This window comes from Orcinus orca, chromosome 15, assembly GCF_937001465.1.
Source record: "Orcinus orca chromosome 15, mOrcOrc1.1, whole genome shotgun sequence".
Classification (NCBI taxonomy): Eukaryota; Metazoa; Chordata; class Mammalia; order Artiodactyla; family Delphinidae; genus Orcinus; species Orcinus orca.
This window is the reverse complement of record NC_064573.1, coordinates 57,964,255-57,989,116: the sequence shown is the minus strand read 5'-3', so window position 1 is coordinate 57,989,116 and position 24,862 is coordinate 57,964,255. Positions and strand designations below refer to the sequence as shown.

The following is a 24,862-nucleotide window of genomic DNA, read 5'->3' as shown; positions in this document are numbered from 1 at the left end:
TGCTTCAGTTTATGGTGACTTAACATCTGTAAGTAGTAAATAACTGGTTTTCTTAGTTATTCAGGTAGTTCACAAAGAGGCAGACTACCTTAATAAAATTTAAAGGATTGAGACCCGAATGCATTGATTATCAATTTGCTATTTCTCTAAGATTCCACTTCCCATATATTAATTTATTCTTTATAAATTTGGATTTAAATTTTAAATAGGCAATATATTCACAAGGTTCCAATATCTACAGTATATAAAAGTATATTTATATATTTCTGTTTCCATCCTTCCTACTTTTTATTATTTCCTGGTAGGTTCTTCCTGAAATGTTTTTACAAGTAAAGCATAAGTTAGTATATTCCAACACATCACACTGTTTGTACACAGAACCTGATGTGCTATGCGTGCCATTCTATGCATTACTTTTATATTTAACAATATATCTTAAATAAAACATCTCCATATTAACACTATGAAATGCTGTTTTAAAAGCAGTTGCACTGAACTCCATTATATGGATGTAACATAATCAAAACAGCTACCTACCCGTGGTATTTTGCTTGTTACAAGTCCTTTGTTAACACAAGCAATGGTGCAGTAATTCACCTTTGTCATTGACAAGTGAGCAAGTGCTTCTGCAAGATATGATCCCAGAAGACAGGTTGATGAATCAAGTGGATATGCATACGTATAATTCAGATAGCTACTCCCCAATGCCTCTGAAAGATTGCTACTAAAATGACTTCTATAATTTTAATTTAATTTATAGTCATCAAAATTTACTAAAGGAGGGAAGGCTTTTCTTTATCTAGGCCACGGTATCTGTATTAATTGAGATGTTAAAATATTTTCCTAGAATGCAATTGCCACAATAAAGCCAAAGACTGTTACTATGATGAAAATGTGGCGAATCAGAAGAGAAGTCTGAATACTGCCGGACAATTCAGAGGAGGAGGGGTTTGTATTGATTGCCTGCAGAAAACCATGGGCATCAACTGTGAAACCTGCGTGGATGGATATTACAGACCACACAGGGTAAGAGCGCCTCAACTGTCGCCCAGCTTTGCGGTAGAAAAGACATTCAGGCCGCCACGCATCAGTCTCTGTATTGAAGACATTTCCTTTTGCAACATTTCATCTGTATTCTTACAATATGCTGGTAGTGTTCTTCAGATATCAGTTTCCTGCTCTATCCATCCTGTTTTCTTGCTCAGGGTAGGATGTTCACCATTGTTACTTAACTTGAATTGTGGGTCTACTGGCTACGTCATCTCAGAGTTTTGTGATAGTAAGTGTCCCTGTGGAGAGTCAGCCAATAACTAAAGCAGCTGTATCTTGCCAGTAGGAAGTGCTCACTCCTCAGTTGACACCATATGTAGCTGTCACGGGAATCCCATGGTGGCTAAGTCATAGGAGAGGCTTCTACATGTCTCCAAGAGATGGCAGAGTGAGGGGACGGGTAGCAGTGATAATGAAGAAGGATGACACTTTGCTAATGACGCCAGCTGCTGTCACTGTCAAAAAGATGTTTGCACTTTTTTTCTGGCTTGACCTACACCCACTGGGTACACAGAATCATTGTGATAGTCACATCTTGGATAAAAAGTCAATACCTTGTCATTGGTATTATTCTCAATGTTAATACTAATATTGCTGTTATTTCTAGCAAGATAATCTAGGGCAACCTCTGCCTTTCAGGTGTCACCTTATGATGACAACCCTTGTCATCCCTGTGACTGTGACCCTCTGGGGTCCCTCAGTTCTGTCTGTATTAAGAATGACCTTCATTCTGACTTGCACAGAGGTGAGTACTTGATTCGTTTTTGTGCTTGTAATTGATGTGTGTGTGTGTGTGTAAGATCTGTACCTAGTGAGACTGTTAGCATTGTGTAATAATTTAGTGGTGTGATTCTCTATTGATTCTTTCACTCACCAAATATTTACTAAGCACCTACTACGTGTCAGGCAGTTTTCTAGGACCTAGGAACATATATATCCTCGAACAAGATGACCAAGGTCCCTGCTCACAAGCAGACAATAAACGAACAAGTACATAAATAATATAAAGCCAGGTAGGAATCAGTGCCCTGGGCATAAAGCAAAATTAGGAATCGTGATGGGAGGGAGGTAGAGGGTGGAAATGGCAATGTTGGGACAATGAAATGACATTTGAGAGGTTAATTAGCTTTTGACGAAAGAGGAAATAAGGCTCGGTTTCAAGTCATACGTGAAACAGTAAATAGCAATCACTCTACTTAGCGCTCAGAAGACATGCAGAGCCTTTAGCATACATCCTCCCACAAAGCAATCAGATCCCCCAGTTAACTTTGTAAATGTCAGTGTTCTTTCCATTTCAAAAACTGGCAAATGGACTTGCAAATACCAGAGTCTCCTGAGGAGGTGGCATCTGTCCAGAGACCCCTGTGACCCCCTCCAGTGCCCCATCACTAGCAGTGAGGATGGATATTGCTCGGCAGGGAGGGATGTGCTGTCTGTGGGCCCTGCTGACAAGGGGGAGGGTAAATTACAGGAGGGAGTTGATTCTTACCCGCAACGCGTGATGAGATGCTGGGGCTGATTACAATCACCCTTGATTGGGTTCATTTTCAAATATATATCATTTCAACTTTTTTTTTGTGGGGGGGGGTACGCGGGCCTCTCACTACTGTGGCCTCTCCCGTTGCGAAGCACAGGCTCCGGATGCGCAGGCTCAGCGGCCATGGCTCACGGGCCCAGCCGCTCTGCGGCATGTGGGATCTTCCCGGACCGGGGCACGAACCTGTGTCCCCTGCATCGGCAGGCGGACTCTCAACCACTGCGCCACCAGGGAATCCCTCATTTCGACTTTAAATCATGGCCAATAAAAATTATTTTACCCAATTTATAGGCAAGGAAACTGTAGCTCAGAGTACTTAAGAACCTTGGCCAAGAGTACACAACTTTCAAAGCTGGCATTAGAAGCAAAGACGGTGCTTATTGCCCTCCACCACTGGCTTATGTGCTTTAAAAAAAAAAAGAAAGCTTGATTTTGTGATATGATTGACTACCATACAGTACACCCATTTAAAGTGTACAATTCATTGTGTTTCGGCATATTCATGGGTGCAGCCATCACCACAATCCAATATTGGTACATTTTCATCTCCCCATAAAGAAACCCCTTCCCCACTGGCAGTTGTTGCCTGTTTTCCTCCATCCCTTTGCCCCAGCTCCAAGCTCTAGGCAGCCACGGATGTAATTTTTCTCTAGAGATTTGCTTATTCTGGCCATTTCGTATAAATAGAACCATACACTCTGTGGTCTTCAGTGACTGGCTTCTTTCACGGAGCATAATGTTCTCAGGGTTCATCCATGTAGCACGTGTCAGTACTTCAGTGCTTTTGATTGCTGAATAATACTCCATTGCATGCATGTTTAACTTATCCACTCATCGGTTGATGAATATTTGGGTGGTTTTGACTTTTTGTCTATTGTGAATAATGCTGCTACAAACATTTATGTACAAGTTTTTGGGAGGATGTATGTTTCCATTTTTCTTGGTTAAATACTTAGGTATGGTATTGCTGGATCTTATGGTCACACTATGCTTAGCATTTTGAAGGAGTACTAAATGTTTTTGCAAAGCTTCTGCACCATTTTACATTCCCACCAGCCTCTGTGCTTTCCATCTGTCTTGTTCTTTCTTTAAACCAGGAGTTGTCAAACTGTGGTCTATGGGCCATATCTGGCACCACTGTTTTTTATAAATAAAGCTATACCCATCTATTTATGTATCATCTGTCGCTGCTTTCAAGCAATACGGGCAAAGTTGAATAGTTGCAACAGAGTCTCTGGCCAGAAAGCCTAAAATATTTACTCGCTGGCCCTTTATAGAAATAGTTGGCCAACCCCTGCTTTAAACCTCTTTTACCTTCCTGTTGGGTCATTTTGCCATTTTTCTTCGCAGGGAAGTGGCCGGGTCAGTGTCCATGCAAGGAAGGTTACGCAGGAGAAAAATGTGATCGCTGCCAGTTTGGTTATAAGGGTTACCCTGCGTGTGTGCCCTGTGACTGTAACCCAGCCGGCAGCGTGAATGAGGAACCCTGCTCCGAGGCTTGTCTCTGTAAGGTATGTGTGGAGGTTAAAGCTGCCCCAGAGTTTCCTTTGAGATGTCCTGAAAATGGGATGCATTTCATTGGCTCAGATGATCAGGTCCTAAGCAAAGCATCGAGGTGAAAGTGGAACTCTCCCTTCCCCTGAGCCTTCCTGAGAAGCATGACATTATGTCACAGTGAACTGGCCAGAGAATATATCCTTGGACTTAGATGGGCACCTGATTTTCTTTTTTGGTGCCTTCTGGGTGATGGCCAGATACTCCAGAAGTATTTCTGTGACTTCCTGGTTGAAACCAAATACTGCTTTTCTTAGGCCTTGGCCTAATGCCTCTTCTGTGACATCCTTTTTAAGCTTTATGTTTAGAGGAGAACCAAGTAAACACTACATTTCTAAGAACATTAATTAAAGGCAGATAGATTCTTTTGGACTTCTCTTAAAAAGGAATTGAACAATGATAAGAAATGCATGAATCTGGTACCAGGGAGGCGTTTTCTGGCTATCTGACACTAATAACCATCTCCCCGTAATTCAGCGGACTTCCAGCTGTGTCTTGTGTTCCTTCCCATGTAAGCAGAGTCTTAGGTACGTTACATATGATGGAAAATTATCTTGAGCATTTATTAACAAGACAATTACATAGTCCTCTTCAGATTTTAAAATGCTTGAAAGATCTGCAGACATAGAAGATTTAAAACAAAGCAACACGAAAAAGCCATTTAAATATAAGGACCAAGCTCTAAGATCCCTAGCCTCAGTCTTGACTACAAAATCAAATGATACGTATTTCAGACTATCTGGAAATCGTGACATCATGAGGCTTCGCATTGACTTTGAGTGTCTTTTTGTTTACCTGTGTCTCTGGATCGCCAGACATCTTTCTTGCTAATGTCATGTTAATGTCATTGTAGTCTGCCTACCTATTGGTTTCAAAAGCTAATTTTTTACTCCAATTTGCAGGAGAATGTTGAGGGGAAACATTGTGATCGATGCAAACCAGGATTCTATAACTTGGAGGAAAGGAACCCCCAGGGCTGCTCGGAATGCTTCTGCTTTGGTGTCTCTGACGTTTGCGACAGCCTCTCCTGGCCAATCAGTCAGGTGAGGGAATCCTTTGAGAGCCAGGAACTGTGTCAGAAAGCGATGAGGCTGTCTTTTCTGTAACACCACTCTCATCCTTTGGACCGACGTCGGCGTGGATCAAAGGCTGCCCACTTACCAAAGTGTCACTAAAATTCCTAGATCATGTGTTTGTTCCCTCATACATTTTCCTATGGAAGCAATAGGATGCTGCGGCATTGCAGAATGCATCGTGTGTAAATTTCTTCTGTGGGGAAATGCATGGAGTTGTGGGGTCAGATCTTACCCCACCAGCCCCACCCCGGTCTCAGGCCGGGAAGCATAGCAGGACCTGGGGACATGCAGAATTTTCTAGCTTGAAGAAGCAGGCGAGGTGGGAACGCAGCAGGTGGCACAGTTTATGAGGAGAGGCAGGGTACTCCCTTTGTTTGGGGAATCGAGAATTCTGGGGGAACGAGTTCTGGGTGAGTGCTGAGTGGGTTCTAGGGAGGACAGGGTGATGGCTGGAGGTTAGGGCTAGTCCCTGACCCTCCCTCCTCCCCTCCCTCCTCCCTCCTCACCAGCGTATGGGGAGGAGGGATTCGGATCAGTACTTGAGAATGGGGTGCGTTCCTGTGGGTGATCTCCTGTCATCTCTATGTAGATGACAAATTGGGAGGATAGGATCTGGAGGTCGTTTTATACGGTTTTTGGCATTTGGCTAAGAAGCAGGGGGCAACAACGAAGTCAGAGTTAGCCAGAGACACTGTGTTCAATGCGTTTATTGAGTTCTTTGCTGTTTTTTAACCTAAGTTATATACCCGTGGCCTTTATGGTTTTGCTCATTATTTGCTTCTAATTGACCTGGGTTTGGGGGACGTGTGACTCGTTCTCAGGTTTTCCGGGTCCTTTGACGAGTGCAAGGGCCACCGTGTGTTAGCTCCGTCCTCGCCGTGCTTTCTGGGTCTGTCCCTTCACGGTGAAGATACTAACACTGGGCTGGGTGAAACCTAAGGTGACTTCAATTTCATGTTCTAAAATTCTTGGATCTTTTTTAAGGTGAAAGATATGTCCGGCTGGCTGGTCACCGACTTGGTCAGTTCCAGCCAGCTCCGGTCCCAGCAGGACATGCTGGGCGGGCGTCACCAGATCAGCATCAACAGCTCGGCGGTGGTGCAGAGGCTGACCTCCCAGTATTACTGGTCGGCCCCGGAGGCCTACCTGGGAAACAAGGTACTTCCAGGGCCGGTGTCTGGGGCAGAGATCTCAGAGCACATTAAGGAAGACCTTGTGTTGGCTTTTCAAGTACTGTCGTTGGTCTCTTTTGAGTTTAGCAGAATATCACACAGCGTTTACTGACACCTGACTCACACGGTCTTTTTATCCTTGTTAGACTTTACTGCATCTTTAAAATATGAACCTATGTCTTTCTTGGCCCCGTCGAAGGTGGTCTGTTGTATGAAATCTTGTCCCCTCCCCGACAGACCTTCTGTTTTGCTCTGGGTTCCTGGGTCACCTGGGCCTTTGTGAAGGTCCCTCGCATCCCTGCCCTGTGGAGCCAGCCGTGTACCTGTCTTACCTGGCGTATAGAACACCCCTGGGAAAGGTGTGCAGGAACCCTTGCACTGCCCCCTTCTTCTTTATTATGCTTGTTGCTCACGTGAAGTGCGTGTTTAAGAACAGGTAGAATACTTTCCACTGTAAGAAAACGCTCAAAGGTGATTCCACAAAGTGGGAAGTTGGTGGCTACGATTTAACCTCTCCCTTCAATGACATGGTCCTGTCCCTCCTCACCAATTAGGCCGCTTCCCTCCAGACTCTGATCGATCTGAAAATATATCCAATGGAATCTCTCTCAATACCTACAGCTCCCTGCTCACCTTATCCAGGCCTTTGGTTTGTTTGAAGTCATGGTATATGTAGTGTAGGTCTCGTACCATGGTACATTTCCAGTTAATTTGTTGGTTATATTTTAATTTTATAGCTGTTTTGTGTATATTTAAGTAGTGTTTATTTTTTTTTTATTTTATTTTTTTCGGTACACGGGCCTCTCACTCTTGTGGCCTCTCCTGTTGCGGAGCACAGGCTCCGGACGCGCAGGCTCAGCGGCCATGGCTCACGGGCCCAGCCGCTCCGCGGCATGTGGGATCTTCCTGGACCAGGGCACGAACCTGTGTCCCCTGCATCGGCAGGCGGACTCTCAACCACTGCGCCACCAGGGAAGCCCAGTAGTGTTTATTTTTGAAAATGATTACTTTTCCCATCAAATTATAATCTTAGAAGACATTTTCTATTTAGAATGGGATCTTATCACCAAAATTCAATAGTTTTGTTTTCATGTCTGGGGAGCACCTCTCCAATTTTATGGTGCAAAGATTGGATTCTGAACGTTGTACCATAGCTGGCAGAAAGAAAATCTCTCTTTTACATTAAAGGATGTCTGATCAGGAAGGAAATCCTTAGTCCTTCCTTTAGCTGATCACACGTGTTGCTGTTGCCGTCCTATAAGCAGGGCGGTGAGCCCCAGTGTTGAGGTTGTAGTCCTGGATCACACTCTCTGCCCCCTAAAGTCCTTAAGTGAAATAAAGGTCTATCGTGGGACTAGCACAAGTTCAGAGTAATTTACCTCGGGATCTCTAAGGAGGAGTACGTTTTTTTCTGTGCATTTAGACAGTATCCTACATTTCATGGTATCAGTTAAACAGAACATTCGTATAACGTGCTTCCTTTCCACTGCCTTTAATGTGAAATCCTTACATATTGTGGCCTCTGGGACACCTCGCAGCCTAGTTGTTGCCAGGTGGATCCTAGAGACCGTGTCCCCTTGCCAAGGGCTATGATCCTTCCGCTCCGTGCTCATTGTCACTTAAACATTCCAGCTGACGGCGTTTGGTGGATTCCTGAAGTACACGGTGTCTTACGAGGTCCCAGTGGAGATGGCGGACGGTGACCCCATGTCTCACGCTGACGTCATCATTAAGGTAATTGCTTTCGCATCAGTTCGCTAGAGCCGAGGGCTTCGTGGGGCAGCAGTTTTATGACTGAAGGTGGCTAAGCGAGGCCGTAGTGGCAGGAGCTCAGGGCCAGGTGGCCATTCAGTGGTGCTTTGCCCGTCTGGACTCCGCTGAGACTGGGAATTTCCAGAATTGCCTCAGGGCAGCACCTGTAGCTCTTCGCTTGCTCCTGTAGCTGATCTGTCTATTCACAATTTAGAGGGAGAGGAGTTTTTCCTCGATGTTGGGACTTCCTTTTAGGCCCTTTGGGTCCCTCCTCCCCTCCTGTAGCGTCCTCCCCATGTGAATGACTAGGCAGCAGTGCCTGGCTGTGTGGGGACTGGAGATGCATTGTCATTTTTGTCCTCCACCTCTGTCCCTGTTCCTGTATCCACACTCCCATCACAAAAAGACCCAGCAAGGCCTTGGCCTTTGCTGTACCCCTGAAACACTGTAAATCAACTATGCTTCAATTAAAAAAAAGATTAGAGGTGTCAGATTGGTTGCTTTGAGGGAAACTGTGGGCTAGTGCATGACTTTGTCTCTTTTCTGAGATCCCAGCACAGGCACAGTCTTTAGACTTATCCGAATCCCTCTGAGAGGAAGATAGTGATACGTTTTCTCTGGTCGTTCTGGACCAAGGGCTATGGACATCATTACACGTTTGCCAAAAACCTGCACACAACTGAAAAGCCACGTGGCTGAATACAAAATCTGCTTTTAGTGTTTGATCATGAAATTGAATTATGAATATATTTCCTCTTGTTTTTAAATGTTAGGGGAATGGGCTCACTTTAAGGACCCAGGCAGAGGGCCTGTTATTGCAGCCCTATGAAGAGCACTTGAACGTGGTTAGACTCGTGCCTGAGCACTTCCGAGATTTTCATAGCAGGAGGGAGGTAGATCGCGACCAGCTGATGACCGTGCTTGCCAACGTGACACATCTCTTGATCAGAGCCGACTACAATTCTGCAAAGATGGCTCTTTACAGGTGTGTACTGAAAAGGAGGGAAAACGTAGGTGATCTTGTCTTTATTATCATACAATTTTAAGCTGAATATACTTTACTTGATTATTTTAAGGACACAGCTAAAAGAACTGTCTTGGAATTATTTTTTATCACTATAATTTTATCAAAGGCATAACAGTTGTTGTCCATGACAAATGTATCTGGTAGGAGATAGACTTGGCATTGGGATCAGAAACTTTCAGGGTGGATTTTTGAGAAATGCCCAATGAGGTGACAGTTGTTAACTGTGTTGCATCTGGTTTTCACCCTCCTGATGTTAATGGTCTTAGGTTTTCACAAACTATTTAAGCTCATGAGTCCATCCTTCGTCGTTTTGTTACTCTGAGAAGGTCAGTTTCTGGCAATGCCAGGCTAAGCATACATGTTGGATGCAGCTAAAGCAAACAGAGAACTGCACATTCAGGACAATCTCTCTGCTCTAGAGAGAGTTCAGCTGCATGGGTTCGTTCTGGAGTTCACTCTTCGGAACGGGCTTCTCAGAGCCTTCCCACGGCTGTGTATGGACAGCAGCTCGTCTTGTACCAAATGTCCAAGGCATTTCCAGGGACTAATGAACACTCCCAGAAAGTGTCCTGTTGTGAAAATCTTTACTTACTTACAAAAATCACATCACCATTTTGTTTGAATTAAATCTTTCTTAGGAATTCGTCTTCTTTGAGGTGTTAGATGCCGTGTGCGAGTGTGTAAGTCCTGTAACGGCCCTGCCTGTTTGTTTGCAGGTTGGATTCTGTCTCTCTGGACACAGCCAGCCCTAACGTTATAGACCTGTCCCTGGCCACAGAGGTGGAGCATTGCGAGTGCCCCCAAGGCTATGCGGGCATCTCTTGTGAGGTAACACTCCTCCTCCTTCCCGTCTTCTTCCTTTTCTCCTTCCTGCGGGGTTGGGGGAAAAGCATATTGAAGGTGATGTCGTAATGCGTGTTTGAATTTTAACTTTGGAAACCCAGTGTTTCTAAACATCAGACTTTTGGAGGTTATTGGAACATTGGAAATACATTGTTTAAGGAAATCTAATTCCTCTGGGGCATCTGGGAATACTCTAAGTAAGTGTCACCGTCCTGCTTAGTCAACAGGAAAGTTGAGACACCCATGCCATATTTTGCATTTCTAAGGAGGATTGAATTTGATTGTATTTGAACATTTACCAATTACCAACATGCGACCCTGGAAAGCTTCAGACAAGCCAGGCCTTTTTGGAGACCTTTGATGGCCCCAGGCTATGTTACTGAGGTGGGCTCTACCTCACATATGCAGTATATGAAACCATACTTGCAGTCATGGATGAAAGTAATCTGTCGCTTAAAAATTTTGAAATATTTTTTGAAATTATTTGGACATACATATTGATAGTAACTCTCTCTTACTGAGAACTGTCTATGCATTTGGCACTATTCTGAGCCCCTTCCATATGTTACCTCATTTAATCCTTACAACAATCCTATGAGGTAGGCCCTTCATATACTTTCTGTTCCGTAGATTAGGAAACGGAGACACAGAGAGGTTAAGTAACTTGACCAAGGTCACACAGCTAGGAAGTGGTCATTGAACTTCATCCCTGCTAATTGCCATGAGGTCCTGCGCCTCATGAGCCCATGACTGTGATTGTGAACATTTGTCATTGGCTGTGATTTCTTGGCAAGCATTTTTACAAAGTGAGAACATTTAACCTATAATATTAGGTTTGTAGGTAATAAAGTTGGCCTAAAGCTTCGTGGTGTACATATTTAATTAAATATTTTTATTTCTATTTTAAATATTTTGCAAGATTTTTTTTGGCCACAGGGTTGGGACCAATGAACTTATTTTTACATCTCATTTATTTTTAGGACCAGCAAATGTCCATAAGTCCTAATCCCTGCGGGCCTAGTGCTTAATGGATAAATGACCCTCAGACCACCTCATAGTATGTGGATGTGGGCTTAGGGGAGCGACAGGTAGAGCAGGGACAACCATGGAAGTGGGAGCCCAGCCAGCTGGACTGGGAGGGGACAGCAGGAAGCAGCTGCTGCTAGAGAACAAGTGCGCGGGGGGCTTTGTTCCCAGAAGTGCTGGTGTGCTTGGGTTGATGGCTCAAGCATCACACAGGCAGGTCAAGACGCCTTTGCAAGAGTTTGTGTTAAGCAGAAGAACTCATTCTTTTATCCAGCTGTTACTCAGAAGCTGACTTAAAGAATCAGGCAGCTACTGGTTGGGAATGGAATTTGGGGGAGCCCTGTAGCCGCAACACGGACCCCCAGGCAGCTGCCTGCTCAGTGCCTGTCTGTAGACAAGTCCGCTGTCCCCGGGGGAGCCTGGCTGTGGAGTGGGGTCGTGGGGGAGGTGGCAGGGGACTTTCCCAAGGTCAGTGTGAATGAAGGCATTATATATTATTACTATAATGAAATGCTCTTTAAGAATTCTTAGGACAATAAAAGGCACATCCACACCCCCTCCTCCCATGCCCCCAAGGGAGTGTGCCAACCTCCAAATTAATTACTCCCTGGTCTGCACTCTGGATGTGTTTCTTGTCTGCTGTGGCCCCGGGCAGCCCGTGGACATGGATCTTGGAGGTGTGCACACCTGGTGTGGAATCACTGCACGGGTGCCATGGACCGTAGCTAACGCGCCGTGTTCCGGATTCCGAGTCTATCAGATAGAGAGCCGATTTCTCAGGGTCGTCACAAGGGCGACACGAAGTACAGTGTCCGAGGTGGCTCCCTGCCCCTGAACGCCCATGTTGCCTGTCCAGCGCATAGCCAGAGGGAAGCTCACCTGCAACGTTTGCTCTCTTAAACTGATGCCGTTTGACGCAGACCTGCATTTAACACTTTGATGGCAACATTTACTAAATTTTAAGCAAAAGAAAAAGTGTTGAGAGAAATAAATCCCCTTGATTGAAACAGCCTTGATTAAAAGGCTGTTACATGATTTCTAAGAATATTGCAGTGGAAAACTGCTATGATGTACGCTGACTCATTGCATAGCCATTACATTTTTGTGTGCATGTTTCTACCTTTAAAATATATAAGGAACTGGATTATGGTGATGGTTGCACAACTCAGTAAACTTACTAAAAAAAACCCATTGAATTGTATGCTTAATATGGGTGCATTTTATGGCACGTTTGGGCAAAAAAAATAAGTTTCCATTCATGGAAAATTGAGCGGTTTATGATTCTAACGTACTGGGAAGAAGATGATTTGCGTTTTTTGTAAATTTGCCTTAACCTGGACAGTCACCCGTCCTTCTTTTGCAGTCCTGTCTCCCTGGCTATTACCGCGTGGATGGAATACTCTTTGGAGGAATCTGTCAGCCCTGTGAATGCCACGGCCATGCAGCTGAGTGTGACGTTCATGGCGTTTGCTTTGTGAGTCTGGCTGAGACCTTGAGTGCACGCCCTCCTCCCACCCTGAAGCCCTCACTGTACAGAAGTGATTAAAAAGGGAGCTTCCTCCACAGGGAATATCCCTGCCCTTGTGGACCCTAGAGGAAATCTGCAGGTTTAAGTTTAAGTCATAAAATGTTTCCTGCTTTTTTCCTTCTTTTTTTTGTGAAGAAAAGTTGCTTTGGTGATAGCAGAAAAAAGATGTATGATTTCATTGCAGGTTTTTTATTAGAACAATAATGATTTACTTTGCAAGATTAAAAAGCAATATAAAGGGAGAAAACGACCACTGATTAAATAAAAAGGATCATCAGATCTTTTAAACGCAAGTGCTAGTAGATTTTAACATTATGTTACATAGTATATCGTAAGAGGAATAAAAAAAATTTCTAATAATCTCACTCTTTTGTATAATATATAATGCTTCATAGATGTTAGTTTAGATAAACTCTGCAAACAAGTACCTCTTTCATGCAGTTGGAGTTGAAATAGGGCTTAGCAAATATGTAGTTAATCTTGAGAATGAACTTTGGGGCAGATACAGGGCAAGACTTGTTTTTTAACTTCAGTCAGGAATTCTTTTAGGCTCTTATGCCTGGGAGCCAGGCCACACTCCTGGGTTCTAGTGGATTCACTGCTCAGAGATGGAGTGAATGCATATGGTAATCAGCTGAACCCTATTCACTGCACAGGGAAAGGATCATGCTTTTTCCAAAAGAGCTTGATTGAGTCACAGGGTTAGGAAAATTAACGATCAGACCCATGGGGAAGATATCGGCATGATGCCGCTGATTGCTTTTTCTCTCTAGAGCCTAATTTTTCTTTTTCTCTGCAAGTACAGCTTTTGTTTTGTTTTGTTCTTTGTCAGTGTCTTTGTTCTGTAAGTGAAGCGTCTGTAGGATGGCGTGGAATGATGTTTGCACGCCTACTCGGTCCCTCCAGAATAAGTTCCTCAGGTGTAACTTCCCACAAGGAAGGGAGGTCGCTGCTTTTTTTTTTTTTTTTTTAATTTATTTATTTGGCTGCGTTGGGTCTTCGTTGCTGTGCACGGGCTTTCTCTAGTTGCGGCGAGCGGTGGCTACTCTTAGTTGCGGTGCATGGGCCTCTCATTGTGGTGGCTTCTCTTATTGCAGAGCACGGACTCTACGTGCTTGGGCTTCAGTAGTTGTGACGTGTGGGCTCAGTAGTTGTGGCTCACGGACTTAGTTGCTCTGCGGCACGTAGGATCTTCCTGGACCAGGGATCGAACCCGTGTACCCTGCATTGGCAGGCAGATTCTTAACCACTGCACCACCAGGGAAGTCCTGGTCGCTGCTTTTTTAAAACCTCTCTCCCCCTGCCATTTGGGTTTGGAGGCCTCTGCCAGCACTTGGGGGTGGTCAGCAGGTCGTGATTGTACCACCTATGGCTTTAGTGACAGGCAGGCTGGAAGATTTGCACGTGCTTCTGTTAATATATATTTCCAAAAATATATTCTCCTATGAAAGTGAAGATGCTAAATAGCCTTAAAGCTCTAAGTATAGAAGATAATAATTTTTATAGTGTAAAATTTTTTAAGGAATAATTTTAGATTTACAGAAAGGTTAGAAAAATAGGATAGAGGGTTCCCGTGTGAGCATCGCCCTGTTTCCCCGGATGCTCATCTTACACAATCTGTATGGTTATCAAAACTCAGAAATTAACATGGCATAGTCCCATCAACTAAATGTCAGATTCCATTCAGGTTTCATCCTTTTCCTTTCCAGCATCAAACCTACCGTCCCATACTGCATTTAGTATGAGGAGGCTTTGCCTCCTTCAGGCTGTGACAGTTCCTGGTTTTCGGGACTAGGGCACGTTTGAGATCTTCGGACCTTCTGTGGACTGTCCCTCCGCTGGAGCTGGTCCACTTTCTCGTGGTGAGGTTGAGGTTATCCATTTTTGGTGAGAGGACCTTGAGGTGACGTGCCCTCCCAGTGTGTGCTGTCAGGGTCCGTGATGCCACTGGCTGCTTCTGGGGGATGTTAATTAGCCTGGGTCACTCGGATAAGGGAGTCTCTGCCAGGTTTTTCTGCTGTAAAATTATTTTTTTTCCTTTTTTAAGTAATTAAAGGAGAAAAGTAATAAAATTTAGATTGGAATACAGGGAAATATAAAAACTTGTAAGATCACTTATCTGTTTAATCTGCTTTGCTTTTTAAATTCTATTTTAAAAAGAAACCTTTAATTCTTCCTTTAGCATAGCTGTAACTAGCCCCTGGCCTTGTATATAGTTATCTAGATTCTAGGGGTTGACTCCTTATATACATTTTATTAGAGAGAAGTTTCCAGTTGTTCTTAGTGCTCCTATTCTTGTCTTTTTTTAAAGACTATTTTTAGAGTAGTTTTAGGTTTACAGTGAAATTGAGAAGAAGGTATAGAGATTTCCGATCTACCCCCTGTGGGCACCCATGCTCATACGCCTCCATTATCAACATCCCCCCCGCCCCAGAGTCGTGCATTTGTTACAATTAGTGACCCCACGCTGACACATCACAGCCACCCAGAGTCCACAGTTTACCTGTGTCCTCACTATTTTCTCTGAGCTCTCTCTGCTCTTACTCCAAGGAGGAATCAATTTCTTTTCTTTGGAAAGACAGGGGCATAAAATGCAGTTGTGCATGTCTTGGGCCCTCCTGGTTTTCCTTTTCCAATCAAGAGAAGATGTGCTCGCTCCCCAAGGAGATGAGCATTCCTATCCCTTCACGTTCCAGATCCACCAACAGGGATCATCACTTAAAGGGGTGTTGGCGCCTGCCTGAGAAAGCATTGAAACAGACCTTCAGCAGGTTTTTCAACAGAACTACATTGTAGTTTTCCCAAAGAGAAAGAAGACCCAGTCTGGCCCTTTGAGGAAAGAAAGCAAATCAGAGACATTTGCAGTTGAGCTTAATCAAATAGATTTTAACGAAACTAATTATTTTGCATAATTCTTTTAGCACAACCATGTAGCTCTTTACCAAGGCCGGTTGCATTTTGCGTAGATTTGGGTTAATGATCAAAACCAAGGTCATATGAGGGATGAAAAGAAAAAAAGAAAAGCGCATGGGCGTCATCTGGAAGCTTTTTTAGAAACTCAAAATCGCAGACCTGCAGCATCAGAGTCAACATTTAACCCACATGATCTGTATACACATTCAAATTTGGAAGCTCTGGTCTGGGATGATCCTAAATAAAACTGGTGAAACCGTGATATAGAGGATGCAACACAATTAAATGGAACAGATGGGAAAACTTTTATCAACCTCAGGAATGATAGAAAAGTATGTAGTTAACAACTGGAAATATTATTTGAATAGTCAGATGAAAAATGTCCAGTAAATGTGTGTAAAATGAGTGGCTTTAAGAGAAGGGGTATAAAAGGACATGGAAGACCCCAAGGGAGAGGAAGTGAGAGGAGAGGGCCCACAGTTGGGGCTGGGGCTGGGAGTACGGGCAGGGGAGGGCAGAGGTTGTAGGGGAGAGCTCTGGGTGGCATCAGCACCAGGTGGGGGCAATAGGGAGACCAAGCCAGGGGAGAAGAGGGGCCTGGAAGGAACGGGCAGGAGAGGAGCCGCCCGGGGGCCCGTCTCCCGCACACCTCCTACACCTGACGCAGGGTAATTTTAAATGAGGAAAAGAAATCTTTCGTACTTATTCATGTATTTACCATTTCCGATGTTCTCCATGCCGTAGTATAAATTCAGGATTTCCTGGACTGTCTCCAGGGGGAAAGACATGCAGTTGCAGGACCCATCCCGCTGTCTCCCTTCCCTGCACATCCTGCACCTCCGCTGTCTGGGGTCTGAGAGCAGCTCTTTGATGTATTGTATTCCGTCCCTACAGAGGGCAAGTCTGCTGCCAGTTACTCTGACACGGTTGGAAATGAAAGGTCTTATGCTTCCCGTTTACATAAATTAAAAATTTTTATTAGCGGATCTGGAAACAGGCAACCCCTCCTCATATAAGAGAGTTTGGTGACTTGCTTTAGCGTTTTGCCTTTTTTCTTCACTTGGACTTCAGGTTGTTTGAAGGTGAACCTGAGATTCCTTTAAGGAGGCCTGAGCCGAGTCTTCTTTCCATGCGTGTGTCCTAGGCATGCCAGCACAACACCACCGGGGACCGCTGCGAGCGCTGCCTGCCCGGCTTCTACGGGCTGCCTTCCCGAGGAACCCATGGGGACTGCCAGCCGTGTGCCTGCCCGCTCTCCACGGCCTCCAATAAGTAAGCCGGGCTCCTCCACCAGCCAGTCCTGCCCCGCGTGGCCTGGGTCTCCATCCAGACGTGCACTGATACCTTCAGAGCAAGACCTGTGTGTGATGAGAGTGTTAATTTTGCCCTGGGGCAATTAATTGGGATTAGAGATGGAGGAACAGATTCTCTCTTCCTTAAAAAAAAACAAAAACTTTGATGTTTTAAATTGCGTAAGGCAAGTTGTGTGAAGGCAAGGACATTTGCATGGCCTTTTTTGCCCTTGGTCTAATGTTGGCCGTCAGTTCCTTCACACGTATATGTTGTGTGCCTACCACTGTGCTAAGAGGCAGAGGAGATGCAGAGATGAATAAAACATGTTCCTGGGCTTCAGGAGTATTTGAGCGAATGACCAAAATACGTAAATACGAGGCTCATTGAGAATGGGCTGAATTCATTTAGTTTAATTTAACGAATCTTTACTGAGCGCCTGGTATATGCTGGGCATCATGGTAGGTGTCCTGAGTGTCAAACTGTTCCTCTGTGGCTGCCGACGCCGTGGAATCCACAGTGCGGTCACGAGGGCAGAGGAAGTGGGTCCACTGTGCAGAGGGAATCTGTGTGGGGCGATTCCCTGTGGAAGCTCTCCATCTGAGACTTGAAGGATGAGAGGGAGTTTGAAGGCAGTGGAGGAGAAGGGCCTGCTAGGCGGGAAGAAGTGGTGCCGCGGTCTGGCAGCGTAAGGGGCAGGTCGGTTTGCGGAGCTGCAGGTGGTCCCGGGGCACAGAGCACGAGGGGAGGCGGAGGACGGTTACAGTCATGGCCTCGACCAACATGCTGGGGCTTGTGTGCCCCCAGGCCAGCGGTCTGAAAGTCTCTCTCACTGTTTACCCTTTAGAACTCTCCTCCCATCCACGCCTAGAGGATTCTCCCATGGGGAGTTTTATTTGGAACTCCAGTGTACAAAACAGCAATCAGGGCTGCTCTGGTGAAATCGTGGGGACCTCGCTATGGCCCCCAAGCCTCCCTTCGCGGTCCTCCCAAGACCAGGAATGGAGTATGAAGGGATCTCGGGCTGCATGGGGGCCTCGGGGGATGCTGGTTACACTCACTGAAGTGTGGAGCCCCTTGGCTCTGTCCTGTAAGCGGGCTCACTCTTGGCCAGTGTGGGCAGCTCTATGGCAGGCAGCCCAGTCCCGGGAACTCGAGGACAGGAACTCTGCCTGAGCATCAGAGCCGGCCTCCTGGAGGAGGGGACCGCTGAGCTGGGCCTTGGGGGTGAGCCGGTGAACCCGGGCAGATGGGGAGAAGCGCAGTCCGGGCCGAGGGTCGAGCAGGGAGTGTCCAGTGCCCATGGGCGGGCTGCGTGGCCTGGGGCCTTGGGTTCTGGGCTAAGGAGTGAGCACGCGGTGAAAGTTTGTAAGGACAGGAGTGGTAGAAACTAAGCATTTTAATATTTAGGAATTCTGCACCATCCACTGGAGAACTGCATTCATTTCTACTGCTTTGTCAGTTTCAGCCCCACCTGCCACCTCGACGATGGAGATGAAGTGTTCTGTGACCAATGTGCCCCAGGATACGCGGGGGATTGGTGCGAGAGGTACTCTGCTTCGCTCGACCGGTTTCCAAACATTTTTTTACTATAAATTCTATGTGTTTATTCTTAAATGTGTGGTTAAGTGTGGCTTTAGAGCCTTTGGTATGTCATTATTATTCCATCGGATCACAGAGAAAAACCAGTCGATCGATTAGAAAATTAACGTTGGAAGTCCCTGGGGACTTTTTGATCTCTTTGAGCTAATCTCAGTTTTCATCAGTATCAATAGGAAACTGCCAGGAGTCAGTACTTCTGTTCATACGTTTGAATGTCCCATTACTCTGGGTGATTCCATAAGCAAGGGGTGGTTTGATGTAATAGTTGTCTTCTGGCGCCTGGAAGCCAGGGTTATCTGTCCCACGTGTACGTCCCGGTGCCAAGTCTGGCTGGACTCCGTGGGAGGTGACATCGCTGAGTGGTGGGATGCGGGTCGAATTGTCTGGGGCCGGAGCATGTCCCCGGGATGTGTGGCTCCTTTTGGACGCCCTCCCCCTGCCACACAATGAGTGACGGGAATCTGTGAATGCCTGAACTCGAGCAGCATTCCTCTCACGGTAAATCTTCGGTAAAGAGTCAGTGTGGTTGATTAACTACTCAGAGAGTCCCTGGATGGTGGGGTAGTGTCTACAGTAATCGCATTTGTTTGCATCCCTCTCTCAATCTTCTATATAGATGTGCAGACGGTTACTTTGGAAACCCAACAGTGCCCGGAGATTCCTGTGTCCCTTGTAACTGCAGTGGCAATGTGGACCCCTTGGAGGCCAGGAGCTGTGATTCCGTCACCGGAGAATGCCTGAGATGCCTTGGGAACACTGACGGCCCCCACTGTGAGAGGTGTGCCTACGGGTTCTATGGGGATGCCGTGACTGCGAAAAACTGCCGCGGTGAGTGTGTGACCTGGCGGTCGGGTCCATTACTTATCATCCTGTGAAGTCTCCATCCATTTACTTACGTGCATCAGAAAGCGCTCGGCCCAGGAGGTCAGTTGATCCGGTCTGTGCTGGGTTAGCTTGATCAGTTACTCCAAATGAAGGTCAGGTGGCCTAGAAAGCACGCGCCCTTCCATTTCAGGAGAAAGTGGTCCTTCACAGTGTTGGCACTGCTCCCAGTGACCAGGGAGGCAAAGGAAGCCTGTCCCGTTTGTCAGGGAGATGCTACGGGCTTCGTGAGGCAGATGGGATTTCAGGACGTGGAATGGGAAATGGGGAGACCCTAGCCCCCAAAACTGGTGCGTCTCAGTGGTCTGCGCCTGAGTCACCAATCCCCACGTCGCTTGGCAGGGCTCTCTGCTCAGACCCTTGAAATTACAGACCATGTAAAACCAGTTGCTTAGAAAAGCAGATTTTCAGACTCCTAGAATGACAGACTTACAGCCTTAGGGCTGATAACAGCTCTCAGATTTTTTCACACAGTTCTTGAAAAAGGAATGAAAGAGTAAAAGGGACAATTATAAATTATTTTGATAATTTCCTATAAATGCTGGTCCTACTGTGCTGTTACAACGTGGAGACACAAGAGGGAGCAAGAGATCCAGAAAAGATGTTTTCCTAGGATCACGTCAAGAGATTGACAAGCTTCTGTTGCTCTGGGCCTATGAACCCGATCTTCAGCACCTTGACTGGTTATCATAGGTAGATAATTATGATAACCGGTAATTGTATAAAGCTTCAAAGTTTATGGAATGTTTTCACAATTCTCATGGCATTTCTTTTCATCCTTACTGCAAACCTTGATGATTAATTTCTTAGTTCATTTGTCATTTATTAAGTGTCTGTTACTTCCCAGGCACTATGCCAAATACTGCGATTGGAGTTGGAAATTTATTTAATCAGACTTGAAAATCCCAAGTCTATTTGGGAGCTACACACGATGGTGTAGGAGAGAGGCACGTGTGTGGATTCAGGGCTTTGGAGTCTGACTAGTTTAGAGTCCAGGATTGGTCACCAACCAGCCCTGTGACATTAGGCAAATTTTATTAACCTCTCCTAGCAACTATTTCTTCATACATAAAATGGACATAATTATACGTATACACTAAAGCCTTTCTGAAAAGTCAATGGGATGACAAATTTAAAGTTCTAGACAGGGGCTTCCCTGGTGGCGCAGTGGTTGAGAGTCCGCCTGCCGATGCAGGGGACACGGGTTTGTGCCCCGGTCCGGGAAGATCCTACATGCCGCGGAGCGGCTGGGCCCGTGGGCCATGGCTGCTGAGCCTGCGCGTCTGGAGCCTGTGCTCCGCAACGGGAGAGGCCACAACAGTGAGAGGCCCGCATACCGCAAAAAAAAAAAATAATAATAAAGTTCTAGACAGTAAATGGTAGCTATTACAATTGCTGGTAATAAGAGCAGTCATTTTTATTATTTTTCTGTACAGTGCTGTCCAACAGAAATGTAAGTCACACATGTAATTTAAATTTTTCTAGTAACCACCTTTTAAAAAGTAGAAACAGGTGAAATACATTTTAATAATACATTTTATTTAACTCAATATATAGAAGTATTATTTTATCATGTAATCAAGTTTTCAAAGTATTAATAACTGTTTTCTTTCTTTTTAATACTGTCTTCAAAATTCAGTGTGTGTTTTATAGCCCATCTCGATTAGGATGCTAAGTTTTCATCAGAAATATTTGATCTGTATTTAGATTACATAAAATTCAATGTTGAAGAAATGGATTCAGACACCCACGTTGTTCAAACATATTTAAAAGTTTTCCATCGTGTTTTCCTTTATGTGCATCCACGCTGACAAACTGCGTCAGCATTTTGCCATGGGGATAAAAGGGAAAATATAAAATAGAAGGTCTCAGGGATGAGTGGAGAGTGCGGGGGAGTGGGGGGGTCAGAACAGGTGGGATTTGGGTCTAGGTCCTCGTTGTTGGCCCAGGGAGCTGGACTGGTTATGGGCTGACCCTGCCTGGCTTTCTCTAGTTTCTGAGCATTTACACTTTTTATTCTTTTCCTATCTCCTTTTCCCCCCCATTCCTAGCTTTGACGAGATGAATTCCTACAACTGTTTCTGAATGTTTCACTAGAAATCCTTCCAGGTCTATAATAAGGGTCCTTCTTACGAACTTCTCAGAAGCCTCCACACGATAACATAATACCGTATTTTATTAGGTGAACCTGGTAAAAATGCCAGTGTTCAGTATTACTGACATCAGCTTTGGTGTGATAGATGCAGTAGTGGCTGTGGACACAGTTGTCCAGGGCAGAGAGTGGTGTGGAGGGAGAAAAGGTTGGTGGGAAGCCTCCTGGGCGCTAATATTAAAGAAACCTTGTGCGAAATAACTTAAGTAGGTATAATTTTTATATTGTGGGGTTCTTCTGAGAATTAAAATACCTGTAAAGAACCTGGCAGAAGGTAATTGCCAGATATTTTAAATTAGTATTATTTATAACATGAACAATTTTTATTAATAATTGCTATTATAATTGTTGTTATAGAGGGATAACTGCAAATAACAGTGTGATCTCTGGCTAGCTACATCACCTTTCTAAGTGTTAGACTTCTCACCCAAAAATAGAGAAAATTATAGTACTTCCCTCGTATGTTTGCTATGAAGGTTCATTCATTCATTTCATATATTGACTGTAACATGGAGACACGAGCTGACGGGTGTGTGATAAATGTGATTTGTTATCATCAATATTTGGTGATGATCATACTCGAAGTGAACTTGGAATATTCCCCAGAGGAAGGGTGGGGTTTGAGTAAGGCACAGAAAGGGAGGATCAGAGGGAAATACAAGAGAAAGAGGAAGGAAACCAAAGCGTTTGGAAGGGGTCCCCAAACCTTGGTAAGAGAGAGGTTCAAAAGGGAGAGAGGGGTGCATGGCCCGTGCCACCGAAAGATGCATCAGGACGGAGGCAGGATCTGCTCCCTGGATCTGCACCCGGGAGCCCTGGACATTTTAGGAGGAGCAGTTGTAGCAGCCCAGGGGCCAAGAATTGGGCTGGAAGATTGGGTGGTGTGAAGGGGAAGGGAGGGAGGGAGGGAGACGGGAGGGAGAGCCGGGGGTGGAAACTTAGAGTTAAGGGTTTGCGGTGGGGGGGGGGGTGGATGGCGGGGTGTGAGTGAATGTGTGTGAGTGTGTGATGTTTTCCCTGGGAGACAGTTAAGAGTGGTGGGAGGCTGAGGACGGTTTTAAATACAGGCTTTGTTATTATTTCGGTACAGCAAGGCCAGCAGATGAGGAGAGGACCGCCATCACAAAGGCAGTTTGTTACTCTGGAGGCCAGATCAGGGGGGAGTCGGGGGCGCAGGGGACACCCCACAGCATGGGGGTGGCTACACGGGGAAGCACCTGGGCTGGTCACGAGGGGAAGTGTGGACAGGAGCGTTTATCTGCAGGAAGACAAGGGCCGGCAGGGTAAGCAGGTCTGGGACTGGCTAGTCTGAATCATTTCAGCCGGTCGGGGGGCCTAGGGACTGTGCCTCTTGTCTGATGCCAGGCCCTGGGGTGACTAGGACTGGTGGACAATGGAATGTCAGGGCCCAAAGGAACCTGAGAGCCAGTGAGGAAGGCGTGGGGTGCGGGCTCTGGATTGGATGGTTTGCATATGAAAGGCATTCCAGCAGGTGAGCTGTTTACAGTCTCTGGAAATTGACTAGCCCTGGGCGTGGCTGTCTCTCCAGGGTCAGCAAGGCTCCAGAAGTCAAAGTATCAGAAAAACAGAAAATAAAAGTTAAACTACAAGAATGGGCAGCACTGTGTGGTGCCCATGACACTTGACCAGCCTCCTACAAGAGCTGTGAACATCGATCCATGCACACAGGGGAAAAACTAGGGGAGAGAGGCCCAGTGACATGGCCATAGTCCACCAAGGAAGCAGAATCCCACCTCCTTTCCTCTGGCCATCAGCCTTCTAATTTCCAGTGCCCACCCCTGCTCTGCCCCACAAAGGCTGCCACACAAAGTGTGCTAGGGCTTGAGATAATTCGTGACGTTTTTCTTAACGTGGTTATACCATAGGACGGAGAGTGTGCATTTTCCGAGCCCAGGCATTCATAAATGATACACGTCCTGGGATATCTTGTCAGTGAACATATTACAAATTTTAAATGAAGCACATAATGACAGCTGTGGTACGAAGTAAACAGTTCTTGGACCCGTTAAATTGAATCACTTTGAGAAGGGGGGGCGACTTTGTGGCTTTAAACATCAATATTCTGGCTGTAGATAAAACAGAAGCATCTGGCCAGAAGGTAAGAACCTCAAAGGACTCATGACTCAGAACACGGAAATAGTTCATTAAGTTATGATGTACGGTATTAGTTATCTAGGTCGTTATAACTGAGCTTTAAAATATTAAATATGTATGATTGGAATGAGCAAGTGGCTAAATTGATTTTGAAATCTTCTTTGCATGTTTTTTAATGAAGATTGGTTGATATACATTGGTGGCTCATTTTAAAAATTTCAAAGAATTCATGAAATTGGTTAAGTTCGTTTGCCAATTATTATCTTAACAGCTTCAAGTAATTTTTTTTCTCTGTGATGGTTCCTTTCACCAACCTTATTTTGGCTTACTTTTCAGAAAAATACTAAAATTTTCAAGTTACTGCAAAGCAATAATTTTGTTTCATGATTTGAAACATGAATGTTAAAATTTCTCCTTTGGGGATTAAGGGATTTTATAACAGCCGTACCCAGAAATGGGCACAAATATGCCTTCTGTGTGTGTTAGCCTGTGAATGCCATGGCCAAGGCTCCCTTTCTGCTGCCTGCCATCCTGAGACTGGACTCTGTGACTGCAAACCACACGTGACCGGACAGCAGTGTAACCAGTGCCTGGTAAGACGCCTCCTGGTCATTACATACAATTAACGTGTGTGTCAGTGTTAATGTCTATAAATGATGCCTTAACTGGTTCAAATGAAATGGAATCCCGACCACCAGAAATAGCAGGTTCCTGCAACATGGCTGGTGAGTGCTATGCGGCCCTACCTGGAGAGTATGTATTCGGTTTACAGAGACCAGTGGAATGATGTCAAGAACACTTTAGGAATCTGTGACACATGCAGTTGTTGATTTGGGAAATGTTCTAGTAGATACTAGCCACTTACTAAAATGTATTTTGTCTTCCGTGGCTCTGCCCCTGTGAAACAGCACGGCTACTACGGGTTGGACACGGGGCTCGGGTGCCTGCCCTGTAACTGCAGTGCATCGGGCTCCCTGTCGGACGACTGCACGGAGGAAGGCCAGTGTCGCTGTGGCCCAGGTGTAGCTGGGGAGAGGTGTGACAGGTGTGCCCGCGGCTTCCATGCCTACCAGGACGGTGGCTGTACACGTAAGCTCCTGAATTCAGTGTTTGAAACTTCATTGTAATTCCCAGACTTTTCTTTGAGCTCTCCTTTGACTTCTGTCTAATTCTGTGAAGTTCCTTTACATTCTTTTTTCTGAACGTGTAAGATTTCATACCTTTTTTCTATTTCCTGATCCCTATTCTGGGTAAGTCCACAAACAAGCCTTGGTCAGGCTGTACTAACTCTGTGAGCTTAGACTAATTACTTAACTTTACTTAGCTTTGGTCTCCTCATCTGT

General features: G+C 45.4%; 1 protein-coding gene across 1 annotated transcript in view; it reads left to right on the top strand.

Moving 5' to 3' along the window:
- The window catches only part of LAMA1 (laminin subunit alpha 1), a 165,748-nt gene that overhangs the window by 67,704 nt on the left and 73,182 nt on the right, over positions 1-24,862 (top strand). The window contains exons 8-21 of the mRNA XM_033439381.2: positions 848-1,026; positions 1,690-1,795; positions 3,938-4,098; positions 5,044-5,184; positions 6,202-6,375; positions 8,022-8,123; positions 8,915-9,126; positions 9,885-9,996; positions 12,401-12,511; positions 16,623-16,750; positions 18,231-18,317; positions 18,987-19,198; positions 24,006-24,112; positions 24,428-24,608. Coding sequence (XP_033295272.1) covers positions 848-1,026; positions 1,690-1,795; positions 3,938-4,098; positions 5,044-5,184; positions 6,202-6,375; positions 8,022-8,123; positions 8,915-9,126; positions 9,885-9,996; positions 12,401-12,511; positions 16,623-16,750; positions 18,231-18,317; positions 18,987-19,198; positions 24,006-24,112; positions 24,428-24,608 — 2,013 coding nt within the window. The remainder of the gene's footprint in view (positions 1-847; positions 1,027-1,689; positions 1,796-3,937; positions 4,099-5,043; positions 5,185-6,201; positions 6,376-8,021; positions 8,124-8,914; positions 9,127-9,884; positions 9,997-12,400; positions 12,512-16,622; positions 16,751-18,230; positions 18,318-18,986; positions 19,199-24,005; positions 24,113-24,427; positions 24,609-24,862) is intronic.